The 24189-nt window shown below is 57.1% G+C and overlaps 9 protein-coding genes across 9 annotated transcripts; 5 read left to right on the top strand and 4 right to left on the bottom strand.

Annotated features, from left to right (window-relative positions):
• Positions 1 to 1185: 1185 nt before the first annotated feature.
• TRAVEDRAFT_66389 (uncharacterized protein) lies at positions 1186 to 3103 on the top strand (the record flags this gene model as incomplete). Its single annotated transcript, XM_008044057.1, has 3 exons — positions 1186 to 2487; positions 2526 to 2588; positions 2924 to 3103. The coding sequence occupies 3 exons, from the start codon at positions 1186 to 1188 to the stop codon at positions 3101 to 3103; spliced, it is 1545 nt and encodes a 514-aa protein (XP_008042248.1).
• Positions 3028 to 5437, bottom strand: TRAVEDRAFT_51064 (cytochrome P450; the record flags this gene model as incomplete). The annotated part of the gene is made up of 14 exons (XM_008043791.1): positions 3028 to 3185; positions 3247 to 3275; positions 3348 to 3380; positions 3444 to 3677; positions 3729 to 3758; positions 3815 to 4009; positions 4073 to 4139; positions 4195 to 4445; positions 4513 to 4685; positions 4743 to 4840; positions 4893 to 4936; positions 4998 to 5089; positions 5148 to 5245; positions 5305 to 5437. 14 exons carry the CDS (start codon positions 5435 to 5437, stop codon positions 3028 to 3030), a joined length of 1635 nt encoding a protein of 544 aa, XP_008041982.1.
• A 637-nt stretch (positions 5438 to 6074) lies between these two features.
• TRAVEDRAFT_30892 (uncharacterized protein) lies at positions 6075 to 10447 on the bottom strand. The gene is made up of 8 exons (XM_008043608.1): positions 10138 to 10447; positions 8821 to 10071; positions 8302 to 8764; positions 7625 to 8238; positions 7086 to 7231; positions 6916 to 7033; positions 6726 to 6865; positions 6075 to 6673 (listed from the first exon to the last, which is right to left on the bottom strand). The coding sequence occupies exons 2-8, from the start codon at positions 9955 to 9957 to the stop codon at positions 6511 to 6513; spliced, it is 2781 nt and encodes a 926-aa protein (XP_008041799.1). The 5' UTR covers positions 9958 to 10071; positions 10138 to 10447; the 3' UTR covers positions 6075 to 6510.
• Positions 10448 to 11271: 824 nt separating this feature from the next.
• On the bottom strand, positions 11272 to 11986 carry TRAVEDRAFT_172556 (histone-fold-containing protein). Its single transcript, XM_008044056.1, has 4 exons — positions 11754 to 11986; positions 11574 to 11703; positions 11456 to 11522; positions 11272 to 11403 (listed from the first exon to the last, which is right to left on the bottom strand). Exons 1-4 carry the CDS (start codon positions 11917 to 11919, stop codon positions 11353 to 11355), a joined length of 414 nt encoding a protein of 137 aa, XP_008042247.1. The 5' UTR covers positions 11920 to 11986; the 3' UTR covers positions 11272 to 11352.
• A 233-nt stretch (positions 11987 to 12219) lies between these two features.
• Positions 12220 to 12965, top strand: TRAVEDRAFT_30890 (histone-fold-containing protein). Its single transcript, XM_008043607.1, has 4 exons — positions 12220 to 12466; positions 12523 to 12627; positions 12679 to 12803; positions 12860 to 12965. The coding sequence occupies exons 1-4, from the start codon at positions 12271 to 12273 to the stop codon at positions 12881 to 12883; spliced, it is 450 nt and encodes a 149-aa protein (XP_008041798.1). The 5' UTR covers positions 12220 to 12270; the 3' UTR covers positions 12884 to 12965.
• Positions 12966 to 13157: 192 nt separating this feature from the next.
• TRAVEDRAFT_60292 (uncharacterized protein) lies at positions 13158 to 14636 on the top strand (the record flags this gene model as incomplete). The annotated part of the gene is made up of 7 exons (XM_008044055.1): positions 13158 to 13323; positions 13386 to 13523; positions 13580 to 13731; positions 13798 to 14000; positions 14087 to 14166; positions 14238 to 14409; positions 14464 to 14636. The coding sequence occupies 7 exons, from the start codon at positions 13158 to 13160 to the stop codon at positions 14606 to 14608; spliced, it is 1056 nt and encodes a 351-aa protein (XP_008042246.1). The 3' UTR covers positions 14609 to 14636.
• Positions 14637 to 15026: 390 nt separating this feature from the next.
• Positions 15027 to 18812, top strand: TRAVEDRAFT_51059 (uncharacterized protein; the record flags this gene model as incomplete). Its single annotated transcript, XM_008043790.1, has 5 exons — positions 15027 to 15074; positions 15144 to 15213; positions 15286 to 15440; positions 15505 to 15834; positions 17481 to 18812. The coding sequence occupies 5 exons, from the start codon at positions 15027 to 15029 to the stop codon at positions 18810 to 18812; spliced, it is 1935 nt and encodes a 644-aa protein (XP_008041981.1).
• Positions 18813 to 19283: 471 nt separating this feature from the next.
• Positions 19284 to 21114, bottom strand: TRAVEDRAFT_172548 (prim-pol domain-containing protein; the record flags this gene model as incomplete). Its single annotated transcript, XM_008044054.1, has 5 exons — positions 19284 to 19366; positions 19422 to 19794; positions 19856 to 20099; positions 20157 to 20542; positions 20890 to 21114. 5 exons carry the CDS (start codon positions 21112 to 21114, stop codon positions 19353 to 19355), a joined length of 1242 nt encoding a protein of 413 aa, XP_008042245.1. The 3' UTR covers positions 19284 to 19352.
• A 385-nt stretch (positions 21115 to 21499) lies between these two features.
• On the top strand, positions 21500 to 23361 carry TRAVEDRAFT_51057 (uncharacterized protein; the record flags this gene model as incomplete). Its single annotated transcript, XM_008043789.1, has 2 exons — positions 21500 to 21799; positions 21946 to 23361. 2 exons carry the CDS (start codon positions 21500 to 21502, stop codon positions 23359 to 23361), a joined length of 1716 nt encoding a protein of 571 aa, XP_008041980.1.
• Between the last annotated feature and the right edge of the window lie 828 nt (positions 23362 to 24189).

Genomic DNA, 24189 nt, shown 5'->3' with positions numbered 1-24189 from the left:
CGCATGTCGGACGTGATGCTCAACGGGAGCTGGCAGTGGCCAACTCCGATCTGTTCCCCCTCCGCGGCCACCCAACTCGTTGCCGCAGTTCAGCGCCGCGCTCGTCGGCCGGATGTGATTTTCCTGCGGGGTGCTAGGAACGAACGAGCGGGAAACGTGCTTGCGCGGATTCGCGCGGACGCTATCGACCATATCCGTGCGTAGCCTGAAGGTCAGGGTCGCCATTTCGCGTCCCACTAATAGCTCATTCTCCTTTTGGGCGGGCGTGTTCGATGGATTCCCGTCAATCGAGCGCCTGTGTATTCAGGTCATACAGACCGAATTTTTTCGCATCGACCTTGTGACGCTGTTCCGCGCCCTCCAGTCATCATCGCACGGAGTTGAGGAGAGAGCAGCTGGCGTTGCGAAGGACCATCTCGAGCTTCCACGGTGTCCGCTCCTCACCTGGCTGAATATTCACGGCAAGTTCGGCAACGATGGAGACGAATCGTTGGATTCTTTGGAAGTCAAGTTTGGAATTGCGCGAGCGCCGGTCTGCACATAAATGAGCTGGATTTGCACTTCTGGCATCACGATTGGGAGCGATAGCCACTGTGCGCGGCGCATCGCTCGTTGAGGCTCGCGCAAATCAGGAGTGTTATGAGTGGTCTTGCTGCCTGTAAATTTGGGTTGAGCCCTGGCTGTGGGACGTGCTTTCGGTAGTAAAGAGGATGTTGGAGAAAACTGTACGTATATCAAAGGACTCGAACTTGAGGTGGTGATCCCTCAGTTGCAATTTGGATGTTAGCATGCGAGTCCAAAACGTCTAACTTTCTATCGCTCGCGACTCGAATTCATGAGCGCATTAGTCTTCATATCCGAGACGTAGTACGGGCTGGACTCCATATTGGACAGCAGCCGCGCTTGCCTTATAAGTAGACGCACGACTGCACAGCCTCCATACGTATCAAGGTGAATCGGCCATCCTACCTTTTCTCTCCTCTTGCCGGTCTCACTCACATCGACACCATTTGAAAACTGGTCTGGGCCCGTCAGCAGGTGACTAGCTTTCCGTCGAGAAAGAGAGACAGGTCTGATCAGAATCGAACTGCTAGCGGACCCCACGGAGTACAATATATTAGGGACGGCACTACCAGCACCGCCGCAGCGCCCCTTCGACAGCCTTCGACGATGATGCAGCTCACCATGCGAAATTCGACCACTGTCAATAATCTCCCGGTGGAACTACTCCTCGAGGTGTTCACATACATCGCCCATCTCGCCCTTCACTGCCTTCCATTCGGCGCCGCTGCCAGGTATTATCAGTGGACGCGACTCATGCTCGTATGTCAGCGTTGGCGGGCCATCATCGTCAACGCATCTCAGTTCTGGACCGCCGTCGACTTCGTGGACAACTGGAATTGGGTAGAGCTTTGTCTAGAACGCTCAGGGCGGAGTTCCATCGACGTACGCCTCGTCGGACTTCCTCCCGAGTTACTCAAGGCGGCACTTCCACTCCTCGTGGCCGCGAGCGTTCGAATTCGAAGTCTCACATTCCAGAGCTACTCGGAGACAATATCCAGCGTATTCCTTCAGCAGCTTTTCAGCCCACCCATGCATGCGCTAGAGAACCTGTCCGTCTCCCTTAATTGGCGAGACGACGATCAGCCGAAGGTCAACCTCAGGCTGTCTTCCGAAAGGCATCCGAGGCTACGATCTTTGGCACTCGCCGGCACGCCCCTCCCTATCGAGCTATCCGTGTACTCCCGGTTACAATCCCTCGCTCTACACGAAAGGAGTATCCCGCGAGAAGGCCTTTCCTTCCAGCATCTGATGCGTATCCTCCGCAAGGCCTCGTCTCAGCTACGGGAAATCGACCTCTCTCACGTAGACATCCCGCTTCCCCAGGTCGGCGGGCCTGACGAACTCGACCATCTCCAAGACTCTCTGATTCACTTCCCCGAGCTAAGCAGCTTCTACATGGAAAACCTCGACTACCTCGCTGCATCTCGGATACTCGAAATGCTGGATTTACCCGTCTGCACCTATTTCCACCTTCGCGTCTACGCCAACTCTATGATCAACCCGGGGTCCTTCCGATCACACCTGCTCAGACTCATTCCGCAGAACATCAGGCCTCTCCTCAGTACCTCTGTCGAGCTTGTCATATCGATGACTGCCAACACGTACACAGTTAGGGACCCCAGCGTGCACGGTCAACATGCGGTGGACCTTGGAGACGCACACCTACATCGCGTGTACATATCTGTCTCAGGCCTAACCGTGCTGGAAGCCCAGGTGGACGACATCGTCCATATCGCCGCCTTCCTCCACCTCACCACGTTGTCCGTATTTTTGACCGGACGTCCCGTATCGGAAGCGAGCTCATGGAAGACACTTTTTTCGGCGTGCCCGAACCTGCGGACGCTCGACGTCGCGGTGCACCCTCCTATACCCCTGTTCCTCGCCCTCACTCCGACTCCGGCTGCGACGCTCATCCCGTGTCCGGTCCTGGGCACGCTATCCATTGACTTGCATGGCTACAGGGACGCTTGGGGAGAGCACCTACTGGCGTTCCTCCGGGCACGCTTAGGAGTAGCGTGCCGGATGTCCGTTTTGTCACTGAGGGGTTTCCTTACACATAGCCTCAATGGCCCCCAGATCATCCGGGAGTTGCACTTACTTGTAGATGAGCTTACTTTATCATAGGTATTGCCTGGTTGCTTATGCGGGTCGCGTGATGCTACGCTTTCTTACGAGTCAATGGGTGATCTGTATGTACAATACTTTGCGTACTTTTCGTGGCTTCCTCCCTAGCGACTCAGCTGACAGAGCAGAGCTACACCATGCCGAAATCTAGTGGTGTATTGCATCCGATCCGACATATGTTTGCATAACGATCGAGTGCAGAAGGCACAGTGTATCAACTCGACGGGTGGCCCAGCGTGGGCTCGCGGCTACGCTTTTTCGGCGAGAGATCCATCATGCGACATGCGAGCCCATCGGCGTCGCGAAACTCGTTCTGAGCGATATGGTGATACAGTGGAATTACTCGGACTCTGGCTTGAGGAGAGTTACTCGCAAAGGCATCGACGTCTTTCCCCCCAACTCCGCGGTCGGGTAGATAATTCCGGCAAGATTCCAGTGGATGGGTTTGTCTGACAACTCGAACTTGAATGTAGAAAGCAGAGTAGCGAGGACGACCTCTACAAGATACACGTCAGCACCGTCGACTCCTTAGAATCATACGAAAGGTGTATCACGCACTCATTTCGAGCTGGGAGAACTTGAAGCCGCTGTTGTTCCGGAGCACGTCAGTCAGCCATCGCACCGTACGCCATAGACGTCAGCGATATGAGTATACGCACATGCACGCACGACCACCGCCCCAAAACGTCATTCTGCCCGTGTGAGCGAGTCAGCGAACGTCGACCTGATTGAAGAGGAAACGTCTCTGAACGCACAAGTTCGAATATACCCCAGGAATCTTTGACTCCGTTACGGTCTCCGGAAGGCGCGACAGCCAACGTTCCGGCTTCCACTCGTGTCCGTCGGGCCCCCAGATCGCCTTGTTCGTATTCGCAGATATCACGCCAACGAAAACAGTCGTGTTCTTCGGGAGAGGGATCTGGGAGATCATGGATCCATCCCGCCCACGGACTGGCTCGGAGAGTGGCAGCACGATGTCCTCGCGAGTCCTATTGATATGCGGTTAAAAGGTGTTCAATTGCACCGGTAATGGGGCTCACTCTCGGAAGCGGAACGGTGCCATAGGGTAACTGTGGTAACTCATGTAAGCGCGCCGTATTCTCAGAATTACGGTCATAATGCTTACACCCGGAGGGTCTCCCGGCAAACCGCGTCGAGGTAGGGAAGGGAGACGAGGTCGTCATAGCCGATGTCCTTGCCGTCGCTGGCTGAAACGATCTCCTCGCGTACTTTATCTTGGACATCCGGATGCTGTGAAAGGAGGTGGAGGATCAAAGACAGCGCGCTCGACGTCGTATCGACCGCTGCAATCGTGAAGGTGCTACAAAAACCAGTATCGTCAAACCGCCATACAAGCTACCACTGTGAGATAATTGATACTTACGCAATTTGGGCGATGAGTTCTTCCTCGGACAGACGATCGTGTTCGTTTGCTGACATATTCGCTTTGACTGCTTCTGTATTGAGCGGCAGCACTCGTGATGCCAGTGGGGTGAAATGGCGTACGCATGAGGCTCATCAGATCCTTTCCTTGCGCGACTTGGCTCTTGAACGCCTCGTCCCCGGACTGCAAAACAGCCTTCTTGTCGTTATAGATCGCGATCGCCTCCTTGTGCATCGTCATTACTAGGCCGCGAAGCGTCTGAAAAGGTTTGTGCGGGAGCCATGCGGCGCCAACATTCCGCACCAGCCGGGGCACGACAGCGTCGATGATGGATAAGAACTGCAAGTAGTCCGAGAAGGCGTAGAGAGACGGCCTGCGGAAGTTCAAGTTGACTGTTAGTCTACCCCGCCCGCGAGCACGTTGAGTACAGCGGACCGTACACGAAGGATTTTAGTGCCTCTCCGAGGGTGTCCGACCGTTCCTCGACAAGAGGATCGAATGAGTGTCCAAGGCCTGCCTGCCCGATGAGCTCAATGGCTGTTCGGCCCATCCACTGGGAAAGATCGATCTCTCCAGGACGCTCGCCAATTTGAATCTTCAGAGCCTGTCGCAACTGGCAATAGACTCGGGAAATCAGTAGGGAAGCGCGCAGGAGTGTATCTGCACGCACTCTGTGAGCGACTTCGTAGAAGATGGGCGCCATATCGCGCATGTGGTTGATGTTGAACGCCGGGTTGAGCATCTTGCGTTGGCGGCGGTGTTGTTCGCCTGGAGTACGTTCGGCTACATCTGCGTGGAATTCAACATCGCTGGTACTCACCGGTCGTGGCGACCAGTCCGGGCCCAAGTGTATAATTGTTCATTCTAGTACTCTCGTCAGCCCAGACGATGCGAATCTGGCTGGGAAGCAGACACCGCATCTCACCTGAGGAACCAGTCAGCCTCGTCGTATATGTATTGCTCTTTCACCGCGATGTGATGCATCGCCACGGAGTCGAACACATATAGGATCTTTTGCTACGCGTCCGGTCATGAGCAAAATGGAAAGTACGCGAAAAGCAAGGGCATTTCTTACTCCAAGTTTTCCATGAAGCTTCGAGACTGGACCGTACAGATCTCCCAGGCTGCGGTGGAAGTCCCAGTCCTGCTTGTTGTAAATCTGCTTAAGGTTCCCTACAAGGTTGATCTTTCAGCCTCGCGTCGCAGAATTCTACGAGACGCGGTCCGCTCACCGTAAAAGAAAGACTGGCTCGATGGCCCAGGTAAGTTATCCAAGGTGCTCCGCACGACGTAGGGTCGCAACAGCTTCCAGAGCAACCACCCCACCCCACCCAGCACGAATGCTTGGACCAGGAGCCTAGTCATCGTGGGTTGAAGTGATTGGGGGATGATTTCGGGCGAACGATAACATCGGCCTTTGAGCGTAAACTTCAGGGGTCAATAAATGGTTCGTCTACTGCCGACGGCGTCGCACTGGCATGTGCGAAGCCGTCAGATAAGCCTTCGCGTCGGGGAAGCATGGGAACGTGTGCGTACAATGCGCACCACCTGACAGTAAAGGAATGACTGCGTGGCTTCCACATACAGGACCCGCTGCAACTTCTATATAGCCGAAGCTCGCCATTTAGGGGAACTAGATCTGGTGCGAGACTTGGCGTATTCGTGCTATAAAACCTGTGAGGTCCTTCAGCACAGGCTACGAGAACAAGTATCAACACAGCTTAGCACACGACTCACATAAGATAGCTGTTTGAGATTCGAGAGCATCTGAGTCGGTGTATCACCTCATGAGCCCTCTTACCAGGCACCAGACGGCCGGCGGGCCAACGGCGGCGATATTTGCAGCTGAGAAAACCCAAACGGAACAGGTGAGTGCGGCCCTTGTTGATTCACGCGGCGTGTTCATTGATGACAGGCTTGAGTGCAGCTAAGACGACTCAATGCCGGAGGTCGGGCTGGGTGGACGCTTGCGCTACGAGGGAAGGACCATCATATCGCAATATGGCAATGGACGTCGAGCCCTGCCCGACAAAAACTGTATAAGCAGGCGCTCTGCGACAATGGGACTATGCAAACATGATGATGATATACGACAACGACTGTCAGCTTATGGGCGCCAGCACCGCGCTCTATCATATGGGGAGTGCGACGACGGACCTCGGGACTGGACTGGACTGGACTGGGTTTCTACAAGAAGTACGTAGCCGGCTTGCGACAGGGTGCAGAACTAGGACAAAGATGTGTGTGCAGTCCATGGGACGTGAGACAATACAACAGCGAAGGCGTGCGGCGGTCGGCGACCGGCTGGTCTAGAATGACAGAGATGCGGCGAGAGATGGGTAAGATGTGTGGATAGATGCGCGGCCGAGTGAGTGGATGTTGGGTGCGGGGAAGGCCGGCATGATGATGATGAGGAAAAGGGGACGGATGAGGTTGTCTCAAGCACGCTGGAGCCATCCAACGTCAAGGCCAGTCATCGTGCGCATGTTCTCGGGGTACGCTGTGTTGCTCTCCTTCAGCGACGCGCCGATGCGACGACAGATCCCACGCGGGTAATATAGGTGTTCGGCCTGCGGGAAGCCGGGGTATCGCTGCAACAGACTATAGGAGGGTCAATCAGACTGCGACGTATTACGGTACGAGGATGACTCACGTTGGGAGATCTGAATATGCCGCTGCTGTGTCGAGAATCTTGTAGAGCACCTTCGCAGCGCGGATAGATCCAGTCTTGGGCAGGACATACTGTGTCGGGACGGTGTACGATAACCGCATGCTCGGCTTGAACAACCAGACCTACACGCAAAGTCAACGGAGTACATATGTGACCATACGGCAAGACTTACAAGGATACGAGGACGCTCCTCTTCCTCATCGAAGATGACGAACCGGTAAGTCGCATGCGCGTGAACGAACTCGTTCATATCCTCCGCGATGAACGCCGAGATAGGGAGTCGCGATGGCCTGAGAGACGATGAGCTTCTTCTTCGCGGGCAATGATAAACAGCAAACGTACTCCGAGTTTGCGCTCATTGGCCGCACAGCGTACTTGGCAAAGCGATAGACCATCGACGGTTCGACGCCCGGCAAAGAAGGCCGTTCTTGACAGCGCCCTATGATGGCACCACAGATGCACCGTGTTCGATGCCATCCGTCTTCGGGCTATACGACGCGTCAACGTGTCAGTACCAGTACAGCGGAAAAGGTAGAATAGCGGAGGAAAAAAAGCAAGAGGTGAAAGGTTTGTGCCCTCGCAGGTAGCTCCCGTAGCAGTGTTCTTGGCAACACGAGAGTTGTTTAGCAAGCGACTCGAGCGGCTCGCGCGCGCCCGTTCGTTCTTGGACGCATTGTATCAGCCGAAGGATTGCTCCTGCCGCCGCCCCACAAGCCAGCACGACACCAGGCGTAGACCGCAGAACCAGCGAGGGCTCCGAGGGCGCTGCGGCGTGCACCGACAGGCAAGACGGACGACCACCGGTAGGTATACCCAGCGTCGACCTTCTATTCGTCCGGGGTTCCGAGGCAATGATGATCCCACATCAAACGAACGCTCACCTTGTAGTCTTCGTCGGTCGTCGGCCACATGTTGCTATGCACGATAGCAGATTCTTCGAAGAGGATGTAACTACCGCCCACGAGCGCCTGCCCCTCCCGCGGCCAGAAACCGTCACGGGAGTGCTGCTGGACATGATCATGCAGGCGCTGGTCGGAGTGGCACATCCACGCGTCGACGAGCTCGGCCCAGTGCTCCGACGGCAGGTCGCGGTACTCGTGCAGGCGCGCACCATGAACGACGGGTAGTGAGCACGACGCGCACACGAAGCTCGTCGGGGCGACGAACGAGAGTTGCGTTGCGTCGAGGAGGGCGGGGGACGCATCAACCGGCGAAGGAGGGGGAGCGGTGACGGCGAGCTTGATCTCGTGGAACTGGCCCATCACCTTCACTTCCTTCACGCCGGGAGATACAGGTGCGGGGAGCGCGAGCAGAGGGGAGGTCGAGGCGCCGCATTTCAGGAGAAGACGGCTGCGCTCCTCGATCCGCGACTCGGACGTGGGTACCACTTCCGCTTCCAGGTTCGCGCCGGGAGTCATGCCCTGGACGTTCAAGAAGATGAGCACGTGCTGCAGCGTTTCGTGGTACTCCGCGACGTAGTGCGCGTCCAGTCCAGCTACCAAAGGACTTCGTTAGTACCTTCGATTACGACAACAGGCACTGGCAGCAGAGGACGAACCTTGCCAATGCGGCGTGGAGATACCGCTGGACGAGCCTGGCCTCTTCAACCTGCTCATCCGTGACCTCTTGGACTCCTTCGCCTCTTTCAACTCGGGAGGCGTTCCAGGAGATGAAGACCGCGGCGACGACGGCAACAGCCACGCCAGCGGCGGAGCTGACATGCTCCTGCTGCGCATGCCCTTGAACGACTTCTTGTGCGACAGCGGCGGTGGCCTCGGCTGCGGCTGCACCATATGTTCTGGTACGGGCTCCCGCAGCAGCTCGGGCAGGGTAAGCAGCGCCTTCGGGTCCTCCATCTGCATCTTGAGTTGCATGCCCTCCGGCACGCCCTCGCGGATGAACTCAGGCAGCGAAAGCATCGCGTCCGGGTCCTTCGCCCTGTTCCTACCCAATACGGCGTCTTGCGAGTGTAGTCGGCCCGCATCGGAATGTCGTACTAGACGCGTGACGAACGCCTCGCGCTGTGTGTCTTATGAGCTATGGTCCAACTGCATATGAATGCGAAGAGAAAGCTCACCTTCTCGTGATCACGCACGCGCGCCTGCTCGAACCGCGCCTTCATGCCCCCGTCGAGCACGACAGACTGGTCCACGAGCCGCCGCTCGGACGCGCGGCCGATGAGCTCGACCATCTTCTCCAGCTCGCCCACGTCTTGCTCGCGCTCCTTCCCAAGCCTGCTCCTGACCTTGTCTCTCATCCTCTCCCGCTCGGCTTCGCGGACCTCTTTCTTCGACGGTCCAGCCAAACGAGCCCGCTCCATCTGTTCTTGCTTAGTCTTCTTCAGTTCAACGCGCTGATCGTGCAGTTGAGGCGCGACGAGGTACAGCCGATCAATTGCGAGCGCGACCGCCTCGAGGTCCATCCGCATCTTCTCGCTCACGCCGCCGCTCGAGGCGGAGGTCGGCTCGCGGGAGCGTATTCGCGCGAGGTCGCCCTTCATCTTGTCCGCGGCGTAATGCTCGTATCCCTCGCCCGCTTCATACACCGGCAGCTCCGTATCTGAGCCGAAAGCGCCCTCATACTCGCCCTCGTCGTACTCCGGGAGCATGTGGTCCATGTCGAGCTCCGCGTCAAGTGGACGGTCGGAGCACAGGTCGAGGATGCGTTCGAACTCTTGGTCGACGCGTGTCCAAAGGAGCGCGGTTTCTACCGCTTGTACAGGAGGGAAGGAAGAATATGCTTGCTCGGTTCCCCGCGCGTCCCGCTCTAGCTGCAGATCGCTTAGCTGCCGTTGCAGGGTCACGAGCGGGTTGCCGGCAGCGGAGGAATGCGTGGCATCCGCCGGCGATGTGCTCCACGACGCCGTCCGCGGTACTGCGGACGGCTTTGACCGTGGGGGTTTCGGGTGCAGCTCCGCAAGCCTGTGGAACTGTGCCACGAGAGTCACGAGACACCGGGCGAGGGATCCCTGGTGAGGTGGTAGTTGCCCCGCGGCGAGACGGCTTATGCGGGTTTCCAACTCGTGCACGAGCGCGGGCTCGTCTGAGAGGTCGGAAGCGGCGCATTCTGTCATGTTCTCCGCCTCTTGTGCACGGAGGTTGAGAACGAGGGTCTGGAGCGGAGTAGTGGCGGCTGATGATGAGGAAGATGCTGCGGAGTTAGCGAAGAGTGATGGTAGGGCGGACAAGGCGAGAGGGGAACGCGGGGAGGGCATGGAATGTCGGCGGTCGGGGATGATGGGGCGCCAGTTGGACGAGGTTGAGAGCAGATCGTTGAGTGTCGTAAGACATGACCGCTGCACGTTCACGATCGATGACATGAGTTCGTCCTATAGAATGGTCAGTTTTCCTGCCACTGGAGGTGGAGGAGACGTCTGCGGAGGAGACTGACTGACCGAGTCGGTACCCTCGGCCTCGATCATGGGTTCCCCAGTCGCCTCCCCCGCCGCTCTCTCGCCGGCCTCCGTTTGCAGTTCATTAGTTGCATTCGACTGTCTCGCGGGCTCTTCTTCGCGCAGGGGCTCTTCTGCTGGCGCAGTTCTCCTTTGGGGCTGTTCCGTTCGTGCGGGAAGCCTCGGAAATGGGGTAGGAATGTCGAGGCTGAGTAGTCGCTGCTGTCGCTGTTCGTCTCCCTCTGGAGCTTGCAATGAGATACGCGGGCGTGAAAGGGTGGCCATGTAGAGTAGGAAGGAAGATGGAGGGAGGAGGAGGGAGCGGCGGATGGATGGGGGATGGGGATGGGGTCCAAGGACGGAGCCTGCCAGGCTGAGCTGTGTTCCTGGCAGGGAAATCATGATTTTGTTGATTCCCCAGTTCGGCCTAAAATAAAATATTGGCCAATATCTCCTTTTAAGTCTTTCGGTCCGACCATCTCGTTTGGTGCTTCCATCTCAGCAAGCTTCGAAGCGGACTGATACATATATCTCGTTATTACCCTACCACCCAAAGGCATAACTAGTGGGCGCGTTACCCCGGAAGTTGGAGCGTATGCTTTCGGCCAACACCCATTGCGGAAGCCAACGGCCCGGCCACGTGGCTCGCAGCCCGAAATATTCGGGCCCGCATTCTTCGGACTGGCCGCAGTCACCCAGCGCACACGCCGGGCGTGCGAGGATGCTTGTATTCATAAAGCTGCCAGGAACCAGGGACAACAGCACGACACCATGTCATTGTCACAAGAAACTGGGACTCCTGCGAAACTTGGAAGCTTTAACAGCTATCATCAGAACGATATCCGCGTACCTCCTGGCGTCGCCCGCTACCTGTTACTCGCCCCATGCGGAGAGTCGCCCGCCACCTTTGGACGTGAAAGGCTCTCTGTACGTTTCTGTACGCTCTGCAACGAGGGTATTGATTCGAATACAGTTGGAAGGGTAGCAACATCACAACCGCCAAGCTGTACGTTAACATGCACGGAACCAACCTTGGCTGCCATTTCACTCATACCACATATCCTATCGGCAGATAGTTACACATTCAACTAGGATAAGCAGTGTTAACACTTCAGACACACATACTGCCTAATGTCGCGGTAGGGTGATCCAATTAGACGAGAAAATAGAGAAATAGTACATAAATAATACAACAAGTGGTGAATACAACACGGATCTCTAAACCTCCTGGCTGTCCTTCTTGCCCTTTTGCGTCTTGCTAGGGAGGAGCTATGAGGAAGCAGTGAGCGACTTGCAACTGGAGATACGGCGAAGAGCCTACCTCAGGGTTAATGAATGGTACGACACCACCTTGCGAGATGACGACGTCGCCGAGGAGCTTGTTCAGCCTACCGGAAAGGTTAGACACTGAAGAGCAGAGGGCGAAGGAGACAACTCACTCCTCGTCATTCCGGATAGCGAGCTGCAAGTGACGAGGCACAATACGCTGCTTCTTGTTGTCGCGCGCCGCGTTGCCCGCAAGCTCGAGGATCTCAGCAGCAAGGTACTCGAGTACCGCCGCGAGGTAGACTAGAAGCGAATGTTAGACAAGATAATGTCTTCAAGGACTGCAGACGTACCAGGTGCGCCGGCACCAACGCGCTGGGCGTAGTTGCCCTTCTTCAAGAGACGGTGAACACGACCGACGGGGAACTGGAGACCCGCCTTCGCCGAGCGAGACTGGGACTTGCCCGCCTCCGCGGACGCCTTTCCGGACTTAGACTTGCCGCTGCCCTTGCCAGACATTGTTGGTTGATTGGGTTGGTGGGGTGGTTGAGAAGGGTGGGTGTGTTGTTGAAGGCGGCTGAGTGCGAGGACGGAGTTGAGGAGACATGGCGGGCGGAGGCAAGCCTTCTTATACGAGCGCGGGCCCGGTGTGGCGGAGAGCCACGCGCCGGGCGCCAAACTGGCACGTGACGGAGTTGACGGCGTTCAACAAAATAAGGTTCAACGCCTTCGACGCGTCGCGCCAAACAAGGACAACGCGTCCGTATAAATAGCACTGCTTGGCTTCCCCGACCTCATCCAACTCTCCTCGCCGCTCCCACTCTATCGCCTTCCCGCACCACCCCCTCTCCCAACTCAACCACCTCAGCAATGGCCCCCAAGCCCGCATCCACTGCCGGAAAGGCACCCGCCTCCACCGCCTCCAAGGCGCCCGCGAAGACCACCACCGAAGGTGGTGCTAAGGCTGCGAAGAAGACCGCCAAGGCGTCTGGCGGCGCTGCTGACGGCGAGAAGAAGAAGCGTAGGAAGGGTCGCAAGGAGACTTACTCCTCCTACATCTACAAGGGTGAGCCCTTAAACAGCTACTACCGTCTGAACTTGTCTAACATGCGCCTTCCTTAGTGCTCAAGCAGGTGCACCCTGACACTGGTATCTCCAACAAGGCGATGGCCATCCTCAACTCGTTCGTCAACGACATCTTCGAGCGCATCGCGACCGAGGCCTCCAGTGAGTTACTTAACTTGGCGTACTGAGAGCATTCTCTAACACATGCTATAGAGCTCGCGTCCTACTCCAAGAAGTCCACGATCTCGTCACGCGAGATCCAGACCTCTGTCCGTCTCATCCTTCCCGGTGAGCTCGCCAAGCACGCTATCTCAGAAGGCACCAAGTCTGTAACAAAAGTGTGTACTTCACTCGTCTTGAATTCGAACAACATCTGACCTTACTTGTGTAACAGTTCTCGAGCGCGGGTGCCAAGTAGATTCTTCGGTTGTGGTTCTCTTATGTTGTATTCTATTGTGTACTTTTTATTTATCCTACATTAGTCTAGTCTCCCGGCAAACGTCTCAAATCGCGTGTGCGTGTCTGATATCCATGCGGGTGCTTGCCGGCCCTTGGTTAGCGCCGAGTTTCTTGAACGGCAACCGCGATGAGTTCTGCTTGTGCTTGTTCCGCATCGCCGTACCTGTGTCTTGCTCTCACCCACCCCGACCTCGGTCCGCGAATCCTCCTGAAATGAACTCCGGCTTCTTGCTATGTCCTTGAACGCGCATCTCGCCTGTCCTGATCCAGAGTTAGCCCCTTTGCTCGCTAAGTTGGGCCCCCCTGCGCCGGGCACTGACGACGTGCTCGTTCTTCGCGAGCAGTTCGAGGTCGCGAGTCTGCTACACCAAGCCGAATGGGAGGATTGCGCGCCCGCAGGTGAGCTTTAGAGCGATGCCTAGCGGGATTTGAAGGTTTACTGACGTCCCGGCGCGTTGCAGCATCGACACATAGCGTGCGCGAGCACGACGTTCGTGTTGATGCTGAGGATGGCGGAGAGGGTGGCATAATCCATGTGAGGTGCTATGCACCCACGTTCGGTGGGCCCTTCCCTTTGTTAGTGTGGTACCATGGTGGGGGTGAGTATATGCACTCAATCAGTACTTGCATCGAAAGTTCCTGACCTTCGCCGCAGGTCTCGTCGCGGGCTCAATCGAGCTTGACGACGGCTACCTCCGTAGCATCTGCGTAGACCTGCAGCTCGCAATCGTCAACGTAGACTATAGGCTAGCGCCTGAACACGCTTTCCCCACCGGGTTCAACGACGCATATAGTGGGCTGAAATGGGTATGCGCGCACCAAAGTAGTCAAAATACGTTCCATGCGAGTGCTCACCCTCCTCCGAACACCTAGGCGGCGACCAATGCCCATGTGCTAAACGCCTCCCTGACGCGGGGTTTTCTAGTAGGCGGAACCTCGGCAGGCGCGACCCTCGCCGCCTCGGTGGCCCTGCGGGCGCGAGACGACGCGTTTTTCGCGCCGGGGTCAGGGAGAGAGATCACTGGGCAGCTGCTGCAGACACCCCAGGTCGTCCATCCTGAGGCCGAGATCGGGAGGTACGTGTCGTCCGGTATATCACACTTCTGGATATTTCAGGGAAATTCAGATGCACATGTTCCTTACATACGACTTTTTCGCATAGGTATGCATCCGAGCTGCGCTCAATGGAGGAACAAGCCGACGCGCCCTTCTTGACAGCGCGCAAGATCCGCGCCTTCGCTCGTGAGTGATACATCCGCCCTCGTTTCGTCTCAGCGCACTAACACTGGCTCGATCCGCGTCTCTGCGCCCAGGGGCACTCCGCGCGCCGCCGAACGACCCGCGCGTGTCGCCGCTGCTCGCGCCCAGCCACGCGCGGCTGCCGCGGGCGGTCGTCCAAGTCTTTGGGCTGGATCCTCTCCGCGACGAGGGCCTGCTGTATGCGCGCGTCCTACGCGATGCGGGGGTAGAGGTATACACAAACGTGTACGCGCTCTCATCTTGCACCTCCTGTGTTATGCTAACACTTCGTCGCTGTAGGTATCCGGGCTGCCCTCACACATTCAACATGATATTTCCTGAGACGCAAGTTGCTCGGAAGGTCGACCATGAACTTCGGGAAGGCGTCCGGTGGCTCTTGGAGACGAGAGCGCATGCTCGCTCATCGAGCTGTGTACTGAACTGAGTTCTGCAACGTCAGAGGCATCATCGTCAATCGCATGCCATCATCAGGAGCATACTCCATGAGCAAAATGATACAGCGGGGCAAAATTATTGAGGCAAGCTGTACTTGCAGGGCAAAGCAAGTTCGATCGATGTATGGATGTCAACCGTGCCACCTGTAAAGTATTCCGTACCGTGGTTATGAATGGTTAACTAATGATATGATCTTATATCCGGTGAGAGTCACATCTGGAGTCAGGAAAAGGTCACTTATGGATCACACAGCTTCGAATGCTGGGGTCCATCGATCCTCGTGTGCGACCCCTTCGTTCGCTGCAACCAGTCACGACAATAGCAGGATGCCCGCATCCAACCATCCTCTATGCATCCTATGTGGTGCCAAACGTTTGCTGTTCAAAACAAAGGATTCTTATCGACACATGCCCGTTCAAGTCCTGGCGACCAGCGATCCCATTGGAGCAGCCCAAGTGAGAAGTCGACGGCCGTTCGATCTACCCCGATCAGGCTGACCCAACTTTCTCTATATCTACCGCCAGCTCTACTGGCTTCGCGATGCGGGACTTTGTAGCGCCCAAGACTGTCAGAACGGCAGCAACGTCATATTCTGTACGTGCATCGGGACTTCCAGAGGTGACATTGTAGAAGCAAGCAAGTGCTCACCGGGATTGGCTGCTCTAGTGTGCGAGGATCACGGCTGTCTCTATAAAACGCACCCGTTCGCCCTTTCTCCGCCGCTGCGCGACCTTGCACTCCTAGAAGAGTGGGAAACGAAGGACTGGGAAGAACGGCTGGAGTCCAAGTCCATGCGGAATCGCTTGCCCTGCCCTCTCGAGGTGGGTCGAACGCGCTATACAAATTCAATTCTTAACATTTGACAAGAACGTTCCGATGGTACAGCACCTGAGCGGAAACGTCGCCTTCATATGGTGTGCATCCGGCGACTCGGGTGCTGCGTCCCCCGCAGAGTTCGAGTTCCGGATCAACCATGTAGATGACGACGGCTATCGACCGTGCCGGCTGAATCCGTACTTTGCGTTGGCCGATGCAATGGTTGCGGTGTCGGGTAGAAACGCGCCCCCAGATACCTTTGTGCAGGTCGCCCGCCAAGAGTCCTCGGACATACCGAACAACCTGGAAGAATACAGGACGCGGCTGTCACGGCTTCGAAAGCTGTATTCCAGGACGACGGAGTCCTGCTACAGGGAGCGCGAGCGGCGGGCTGGAAGGGTGCGTTGTCCAGTGTTCTAAACGGATGAACGTAACGGACGTGTTGACGGATGCCACAACCGACTGTGCAATACGGTGCAGTCCACCTGACGCGGGGCGCTCAAATGCTTGTTGGGTGACGATTTCCGGTAAACAGCGAAACTCGAATACAAAGCACGACTCAGTAACATCATACCGCGTGAGCATGGACATTGCTCACCTAGTGCAATAGTCAGTGTGGCGCGGTTGCGCGCGCCCTCCAAGCCCTCTCTCGAAGTCGGACTTGGAGTATTCCCCGACAATTAACCCGTGTATTGTTCGCACACTGTTCGTCTTCCGAGGCCATCCACTTGCATCGCGATCTCGGTGAGATTGAGGCGACGTTCAGCGGAGTGCCACAAGTTGCGGGGTGCTAGTGAGCATGAATGGATGCGGGATGAAGACAATAGCAATAGGTAGAGGAAATGATTTTCGACTACCCGTGCGCTATAGTATCTGCACAAACGTAGCAGTGGGGGGGTCGTCCGGTATGTTCTCGCATTCCCTGATTTGATGATGCGATTTGCGATTGATGCTGATCGTATAGGATTATGTTTAGGTTAGCGTTCAAGCCGTGTTCAGCAGGGATAGAGAATTCAAAGCCGACTCTCGTCGTGACGCTGCCCCGAAGCTCCCCAGGGCCCACAATAACCTACATCCATCAGATGCCGACCGCCCATGCGTGTCGTCGTTGGTTTTTCAAGTCCGCCCCAGGCGGTCGTGTATGCCCTTCTGCCAAGATGTCCTTTGTGAGGAAGGTCATATCCGCCTCGGGTCTACCGCACCGTAGGCGTGGTGGTGCACGCGGCGAACGTGTGAGTGCGCTATTAAGTTCTGGTGGGCCTCGGTTGTCATGACCATCCATTGTTCTCCCGCTGATGCTTTGTAAACTTGGTGGGTGCCCGGACTACCCTGAGTGCGTGTGTTCGATGTTCGATACGATCGTCCAGAACGTCGATCGGGAACCTCGAGTTTCGTAGTGGCGCACTACAGCTTCAATTGTCCGTCTGTGATTGTTCGCTACGCTGGTCCACGAAGATTCCCTTTACGGAGTGTAGGGGAGGCCCGGGGAGTATTTAAGAACGCGGCGGAGGTTCATCGATTAGCGCTAAGCCGGCTTCACTCTTTCGCAACCAGTGACGCCCACTGGCATTCCCTCCGCACCACTCGCAAGGACATTCCTGAACGTCCTCTGGAGTCAATCTCATGCAGCGATACCGTGGCGCGAGCTCAGGCTACGTTAACACGGCTCCGCACATAGGCAGGGTGAGTGAGGCTGCGCTACAATTGTACTATTCGGACGCTCACTGTGCCCGGTGCCCTTGTGTCCTCAGCCAGGTAGACAGTCCGCATGCTTTGCAGTGCTTACATGCGACGAATTACTGCGACACATCATGCTGTTCTTCGCAGAGCCCATAGACGACTTCGTTAATGGAAGGCGTACGCTTGCATCCTTGTTAAGAGTTTGCAGGGCAATGTATCCGGTGGCGGTCGCGATACTTTGGGAACGGCCACCAGGAATCCACGCGGTTCTCTCGCTTTGGAATGCTCTGGCTACACGACCTTGTAACCTTGATGTATGTCTGCCCCATCGATCAACAGATCCACGCTCACGGCCTTTTCAGCAGGCTGCATCACCTCTCCCAGAGCGAATGAGTGAATTTACAGGCCTTATCCGTGACATAGAAATTTCTTCGGGCACCCTTCCGTTGGCACTCGACCGCCGGACCCCACCGTTGTTCCCCAAGCTGAGGCGCCTTGCTTGGGTGGTCCAGGCCAATTCCTCCATCCAGCCGTTCCGGTATTTCGTCGTTACATCCCTCGAAGAACTGTGCGTGCATGCCGAATCCCGCAGGGACCCAACACAAGACGCGCATTTCCTCAGCACTTTATTCAACGCGATGAAAACCATCGCTCAACAGTGTGTCTGGATGACCTCCGTGGAGATCCTGTGGAGAAAAGGGCGCTTGTTGCCTGCTCCCCATTCCGTGCTCGACCTGCTGCCCCCCCTCGCTCACCTTCAAAGCTTATTCATCAGTACAAACCTTTTCGTGTCTCGCCGTTCAATCTACAGCCTGTCCAGGCTCCCGGCGTTGCGAGATCTCAAGATTCAACATTTAGAAGACACAAATCTGAGGGAAATAGGCCTAGGCCTCGTCGATGCCGGTTTTCCCGCCCTCCAGACCTTCTGGATCGACGGGCCGAGTGCCGTGGTGCGCTATTTTCTGGCCCCCATGCCTCCCTGCAACGTTCGGTACTGCACCGTTACCGTGCACGACACGATCCCAGTGGACGTCCAGCGCACTATTGTCGAGAGGGTCGTGGGCAACTTTAGGGCGTCCCTCAGCACGCTCGAACTGCGCTTGCCCAGCGGCAACCTCAGGCTCGCCTCGCAGCCCGAGACTGTCGTATACGGCCGCTTCTCCATCGACCTCGTTCCCCTCCTCTGCCAGCTCCGGAATCTTACGGAAGTCCGTCTGGGAAAGCTGGAGCCGAGAGAACTTACCGACGCGCTCTGCGGACACATGGCCTCCGCATGGCCGTACCTCCGCGTGGTGCAGTTCAGTAGCAGCAGGCCCGTCAACAACCCGCCGCCCACCATGGTCACACTCCATGGCCTGCGCTGTTTTGCCGAACGCTGCCCTGGGCTCGAAGATATAAGTGTACAAGTGAATACGTCTGGCAACCATTGGGCGGCCGAAGCGAGCAAGTTCGCGCCGGTGGAGCGGATGGCGCGGTCGGTCTGTTTGGACCTCACTACCTCCCTCGTCACCTATCCCCAGGCCGTCGCGGTGTACCTGAGGCAATGCTTCCACGCGTTTTCTGACGTGCGTTTTATCGGTAAATTCGATGCAGAGGTGGCTGGGCTGGGCGCCAGGGTCGAAGCGTGGAAAGCGTTGTGCCGTCTGCTTTTGCGGGATGGCGCTTTGCAGGAAGCGTTGCAGAGACTTGGAGGGTGATCGCTGGTCGATTATGGTCGGGTTAACGAGGAAACGTACGCACTGGTGTGCTCCGGGCCTCGAAGGTACGGGAGAGCGCACAAATATAATCTCGCGGCGAAGCGGGCTTTCGCGCATATCGCAAACCGCGCGATCGAGTATTTGCGAGGGCGAGCAGCTGCTTGGTCCTCAGGGCAGAGTCTCTTACCCTCATACGAGAGACGCATTGAAATTATCCGCATCATTGACATTTAAGGCTTACCTCGAACAGCCATACTTCTGAGTCCACGCGAAGTTGACAAGAAAGAATCCGCGCCACTGCGTAGGCTCGTAAAGTCCACCCTCACGTTCGGAGAGAGAAAACTTAGCCAGCAGGCACCGTTCGAATATCCAAGAAATAGGGTGTATTTCGCGTTTCCTCCGTCTGCTGTACCCGGACGGCGGCGCTGTATCGATCGTCTCCATCCTGCAAATCGTAAATTTCACAAATACACATGGATAATACATAGGAGGAGCAAAAACCAGGGAATGACAACTCGGACAAGATCATGCTATACTCAATCACCACGACAAATCTGTCCAAATAACAGTGAGCACAACAAACCAGCGCGAGGGCGAAACGCCACTCACCCGTCTTCTGCTTCACCCTCCGCGTCTCCTCCAACAACCCCATCACATGCTTATCCAGCATGTCCACATACGGCTTCAGCGACGTCCTTTCCCAGTCCGCATGATGCTCTGCGACGCCCGCGCCCTCCGCTGGGGCCGTCGGCGCAGGCGCCGCCTTGTCGAGCTCGCGCAGGAGCTGCCCGACGGTCGGCACGCGCGCGGGGTCGAAGCGGTCGATCGTGCGCGGGTCGACGGGCACGCACACGCGCCCGGTCTTCGGGTGCACGCAGAACGGCGCCTTCAGCAAGTGGTTGCGGTGCTTCGACACCTCCGCGTCGAGCCGCGGGTATGTGTACTGCAGGATGATGTCCTCCTTCGCCGCCGTGAGGGCCGCCTGTGAATATGCGTCGGCGTTAGTATTGTATCGAAGATAGATGGGGTTTGGTAGGGCGTACGAAGGTGTTGCGCTCGCGCTGGTCTTTCTTGCCGCGCCGCTGCGCGATCGAGTCCTCGAGGTCTTGCCACTTGGCCTCGGAGGAGCGGTCTGGGTGCGCTTCCCAGTGCTCGCGCAGTTCTCTGACGACCTCGCGGTCGGGGATCAGGTGCAGGAGGGCCTCCCAGCCGTCCTCGGAGGCAAAGCAGTCCTGGTCGGCGAGCACGAGGTCGTGGAAGGTTGGCTCAAGCGTTTTCAAAGCAGATCTGGAATGATAGTTAGACTGAGAACACTAAACAGGCAGACGGAGCGGGGTGACTTACGCAAGTGATGGCGGGAGCGGCTTCGCGCCGACGCGCACGTTCACCTTCTTGTGCATCTCCTTGCCGCCCTGAATGACAGTGAGCCAGCCGACAAGCGCGCGGCGCTGGTCGTCCGTGAGTGCGAGCGCCTCCGCGTCGCTGATCCACAGGTGGATGCCGCGGCGGCCGGAGTAGACCCAGAGGAGGTGCCTGTACCCGAATTGGTCGCGCAGGGCGCGGTCGAGCACGCGCACGGCGGCGGAGATGTACGTCCAGCAGCGACGGCAGATGTCCGCGCCGGAGCAGCAGGTGCGGATGGGGTCGTAGTCAGTCATGTCGATGTCGAAGACGAGCTCGCGGAGTTGGGGGGAGAAGGCGGCGGGGCGGACGGTTTTCTTGTCTCGTGGCTGGAGGGGGATTCCGTGTCAGCTGTCCATAAGGCACCCCGTTACATCTAGATACCATGAAAATGTCTGGCCCAAAGTAGCACCCTCTTGTCTGACTTCCACATCCTGAGCACATTCGAGATATAACGAAAATGCCGCGTTACATGCTGATCACCCTTTGAATGCAGTGTGTGATCAGCGTGCAACTACGGCGGCACAAGTTGAGGGCACCGAAAGCACGATCGGACTTTGGTTACGATGTGATTTCGGTGTAACCTCTGGTTACATAGGTACATGCCCTGGTGTGAGAAGCAACACATGTTTTGCGAAGAGCGCAGAGCGACCGGAACAAGAGCAGATGCACTCACCCTTGCACTGTATACCGGCCCGATCTCGAAACGCGTTGGGTTGAGGGAGCAGACCTGCTTTTTCAGCTCCTCCGCGTTCGCAAAGGAGTTGTATCGGAGATATACATCGCCCTGGAGGGTAAACGCAAATTCACGGTGGGTAAAGAGCTTGGACGGTGCGTGTTCGTGGTTCAGCCATGTGAACAGCGACTTGAACGGATAGAGACGGCGGTAAAACGCAAGCATCAGGTCGGGCGTCGTGGGCTCGATGTCGTCGGAGACTGCCATGTTGACTAAAGACGAGGACGACGATGAAGAGGCGAGGACAAGAGCGGGGAGAGCGGGGAGGAGGACGAGGAGCAGGCAGAGAGAGACGCGTCGAGCTCCGAGTCAGGGCGGTAGTCGCGTGTCGTCACATGTGACAGACGCGCTTCGGCAACCCCCGAGATGTGGCTAAGCCTGCCAGTGAGCGCGTCTCATTGCACGCCAACCACATTCACTCCTTGTTTCTGACCACCACCTCCAGGCCTCAACCGTACAAGCCATTTTCTCTCTGGACCCCATCAACCAGGAAATATCTCGAGTATAAACGGCCTTCCCCATCTTGTCGATCTACCTCTCCGTGGACGCGATGGCACCGCCTACCCCAACTCTCTCTTCGCTCCCCAAAGAGGTCGTATCCATGATATGCTGGAGCACCATGGAAAACCAACACTTCAACGATATCTCGAAAGAGTTGTTGTCTCTAGCACTCGCCTGCCGATCCACCTCTGAACCGGCCCTGGACGTCATCTGGAATACGCTCATTTCCATATGGCCTTTGCTCCTCCTACTCCCCGAAGATCTACGAGTATTCCGTCGCATAGAGGAATCTGAAGACCGAAAACTCGACTTCATGACACGCCTTCTGGACATATCTCAGGACGAGCTTGTAAGTGCTCTAGAATCCCTTCACAGAGCCGGTTGGCATATTTCCATAGTTCTATGGTTAAGACGGCCGGCGAAACCAGTGTTTCTCAGTGCTGATAATATTGGTTGTGCAGTACATTTTGCTGACGCTGTTCTCTTGAACTTTAGGTATTCTCCCGAGAGCCTACTCCGGATGACTTCACTCGCTGGATTAAGTATTCCTCCCGCGTTCACCATATACGGGATTTGGCTTCGTTCGGCATCTGGCGGCTGGATCGCGAATTCCTTTCACCCAGTGTTTTCGACATGCTGCAGGCATACTGCCCGAAGCCGTTCCTCCCGAACCTCCGCTCACTCTCCTGCCGCGAGAAGGATCTCGCCATGGGCGACGCTGTCGTCCTTCCGGCCCGCATCTATTTCGCGCGCCCTCTTCAAACCGTGACTCTCGCTCTGGCTAAACATCCCGACCCCGACCACTTGCAGGACATCATCAAGAGCTTATCCTCGGTAAGCCCACATGTGGAGACACTGAAGCTCGTCAAAGGTCGGCAGTCGTGCTTGCGAGGGATAGAAATCGCGCAGTTTTCTCTTCTGACCAGTTTTATCGGTCAAGAGGTGCTCGTCGCGTCTGACGCGTTGCTCAGCCTCGGCAGACTTCCGCAACTCCGGAAGCTATTCATCCAACCTCGCGCGGAACCTAGCGACTGGGACGAGCTCCCCCGCGAGAGGCACGACGGGTTCTTCGCCGCGCTCCTGGAGCTCGACCTAGTATCCAGAAACGACGCCCACCAATATTGCATGATGCTCCTCAAGGTCATCGCCCCAACGGCTCTTCACTTCGTCTCGCTCAATCTGCGCTGGCCAGACGACGAAGCGGAGGCTCTCTTCACGGGCTTCTCCGTCGCCCTCGGCGCGCTGCCCTGCCCCAGCACTCTCCACCACATCACGATCTCCGTCGGCAGCGACGACTGCCCGGACCGCAACATCTACCGCTCCCCGTGTTTCATCCCGCTGCTCGCCCTCCCCGCGCTCCGCGCGCTCCAGTTCCTCGGCGGCCCCAAGGTGATCGTGGACGACGCGATGCTCGACGCAATGTCGCGCGCCTGGCCTGCCCTCCACACGCTCGAGTTCGAGTGGCCCGCGCTCACCGGCAACGTCAACTGGTACTCGGAGAACATGTGCTACAACCCGCCCCGCGCGGGCGCCCCAGACTGCCCCAAGGCGACGCTCGCGGGCCTCGTACCACTCGTGCGGCGCTGCGCAGACCTGCGCGTGCTCGCGGTCGCGATCGACATGCGCGTGGCCGTGCCGCGCTTCGACGGGCTGCGGTGCCCGCCCGTTTCTGGCACAAGTGGGGTCAGGCGGCTGCGGACGGGCGGGTGCGTGGCGGGTGATGACGCGCTGGCGGTCGCGTCGTTCTTGTCGCTCGTGCTGCCCGGGCTGCGGAATATCGAGTACACCCCTCCGTCGTGGGACTGGGAGCGCCTTGGGAATCTGTATTGGAGGCTCGTCGCGGTGCGCGCGCAGGAAAGGAACTGGGCTCGGGAACACGGCAATGCTGTCGAGCAGCCAGAGTCTCCGTAGATCACCTAGGGCGGTTGGCCTGCAACATCACTATAATATAAACAGTTAAGAGCAGCACAAGCGGTACTCAGACCAACTACTGGACACCCGGAAGCTTTACATCGTCCCCGAAAGTGCTTGAAGACCTAAATCCATGCGTGTCGTACGAGTGCAGATTGAGAAAAAAACGCCTCGTTAACGACCAGAATCAGCCAGATGATGCCGCCGCAGGGCGGGAGTTGTCTCCACGGGCAGAGACGTTGTCCACAGCCCTGTCAACGGGCCCCAGCTCGGACGGAGACTCCGGTGCGGAAGGAGCTAAGCACGACATGCATCAGTCTTCGTCGTCATTCTGCTGAGCGAATGGGCGTACCCTCATATGCAAGTTCGCCGGTGGCATGAACACTTCGATGGAAAGGAGGCGCGTTGACGATGCACGCTAAGCCATTCATCCTGCATCGCACACATGGCCCTTCCGGGAGGCCGCGGCACGGCACCATTGTTCTAGCACAATCCGCACACTGTGCATGAGCGTGGTGTCAGACGTGTACGTAGCCAGAGACGGGGGGCAAGCACTTACAACACTCCCGTACCGTCGAGGGCAATCTGAATAGGCTGAAGCTATAGCAGCGTACATCCGCTTGGCATGGCTGACGGCTGAGAACGGTTTACCGGACCTGGACGTTGGACCATGAACGAGGCCCGTGCCGCGGTAACGCGGAAGGGGTGGTCCGTGGAACGCAGAGTCAATATCCAACATCAAGACCCGGTGAAGATGCAGAAGTTGTGGTGACTCGGCAGCGGGTCGGTAGGGGTAGTTCGAGGATAACAAGGATACACCCCAAGTCG

The sequence above is a fragment of the Trametes versicolor genome (genome assembly GCF_000271585.1).
Source record: "Trametes versicolor FP-101664 SS1 unplaced genomic scaffold TRAVEscaffold_10, whole genome shotgun sequence".
Classification (NCBI taxonomy): Eukaryota; Fungi; Basidiomycota; class Agaricomycetes; order Polyporales; family Polyporaceae; genus Trametes; species Trametes versicolor.
The sequence above is the reverse complement of the archived record's forward strand: the minus strand, read 5'-3'. Positions and strand labels throughout refer to the sequence as shown.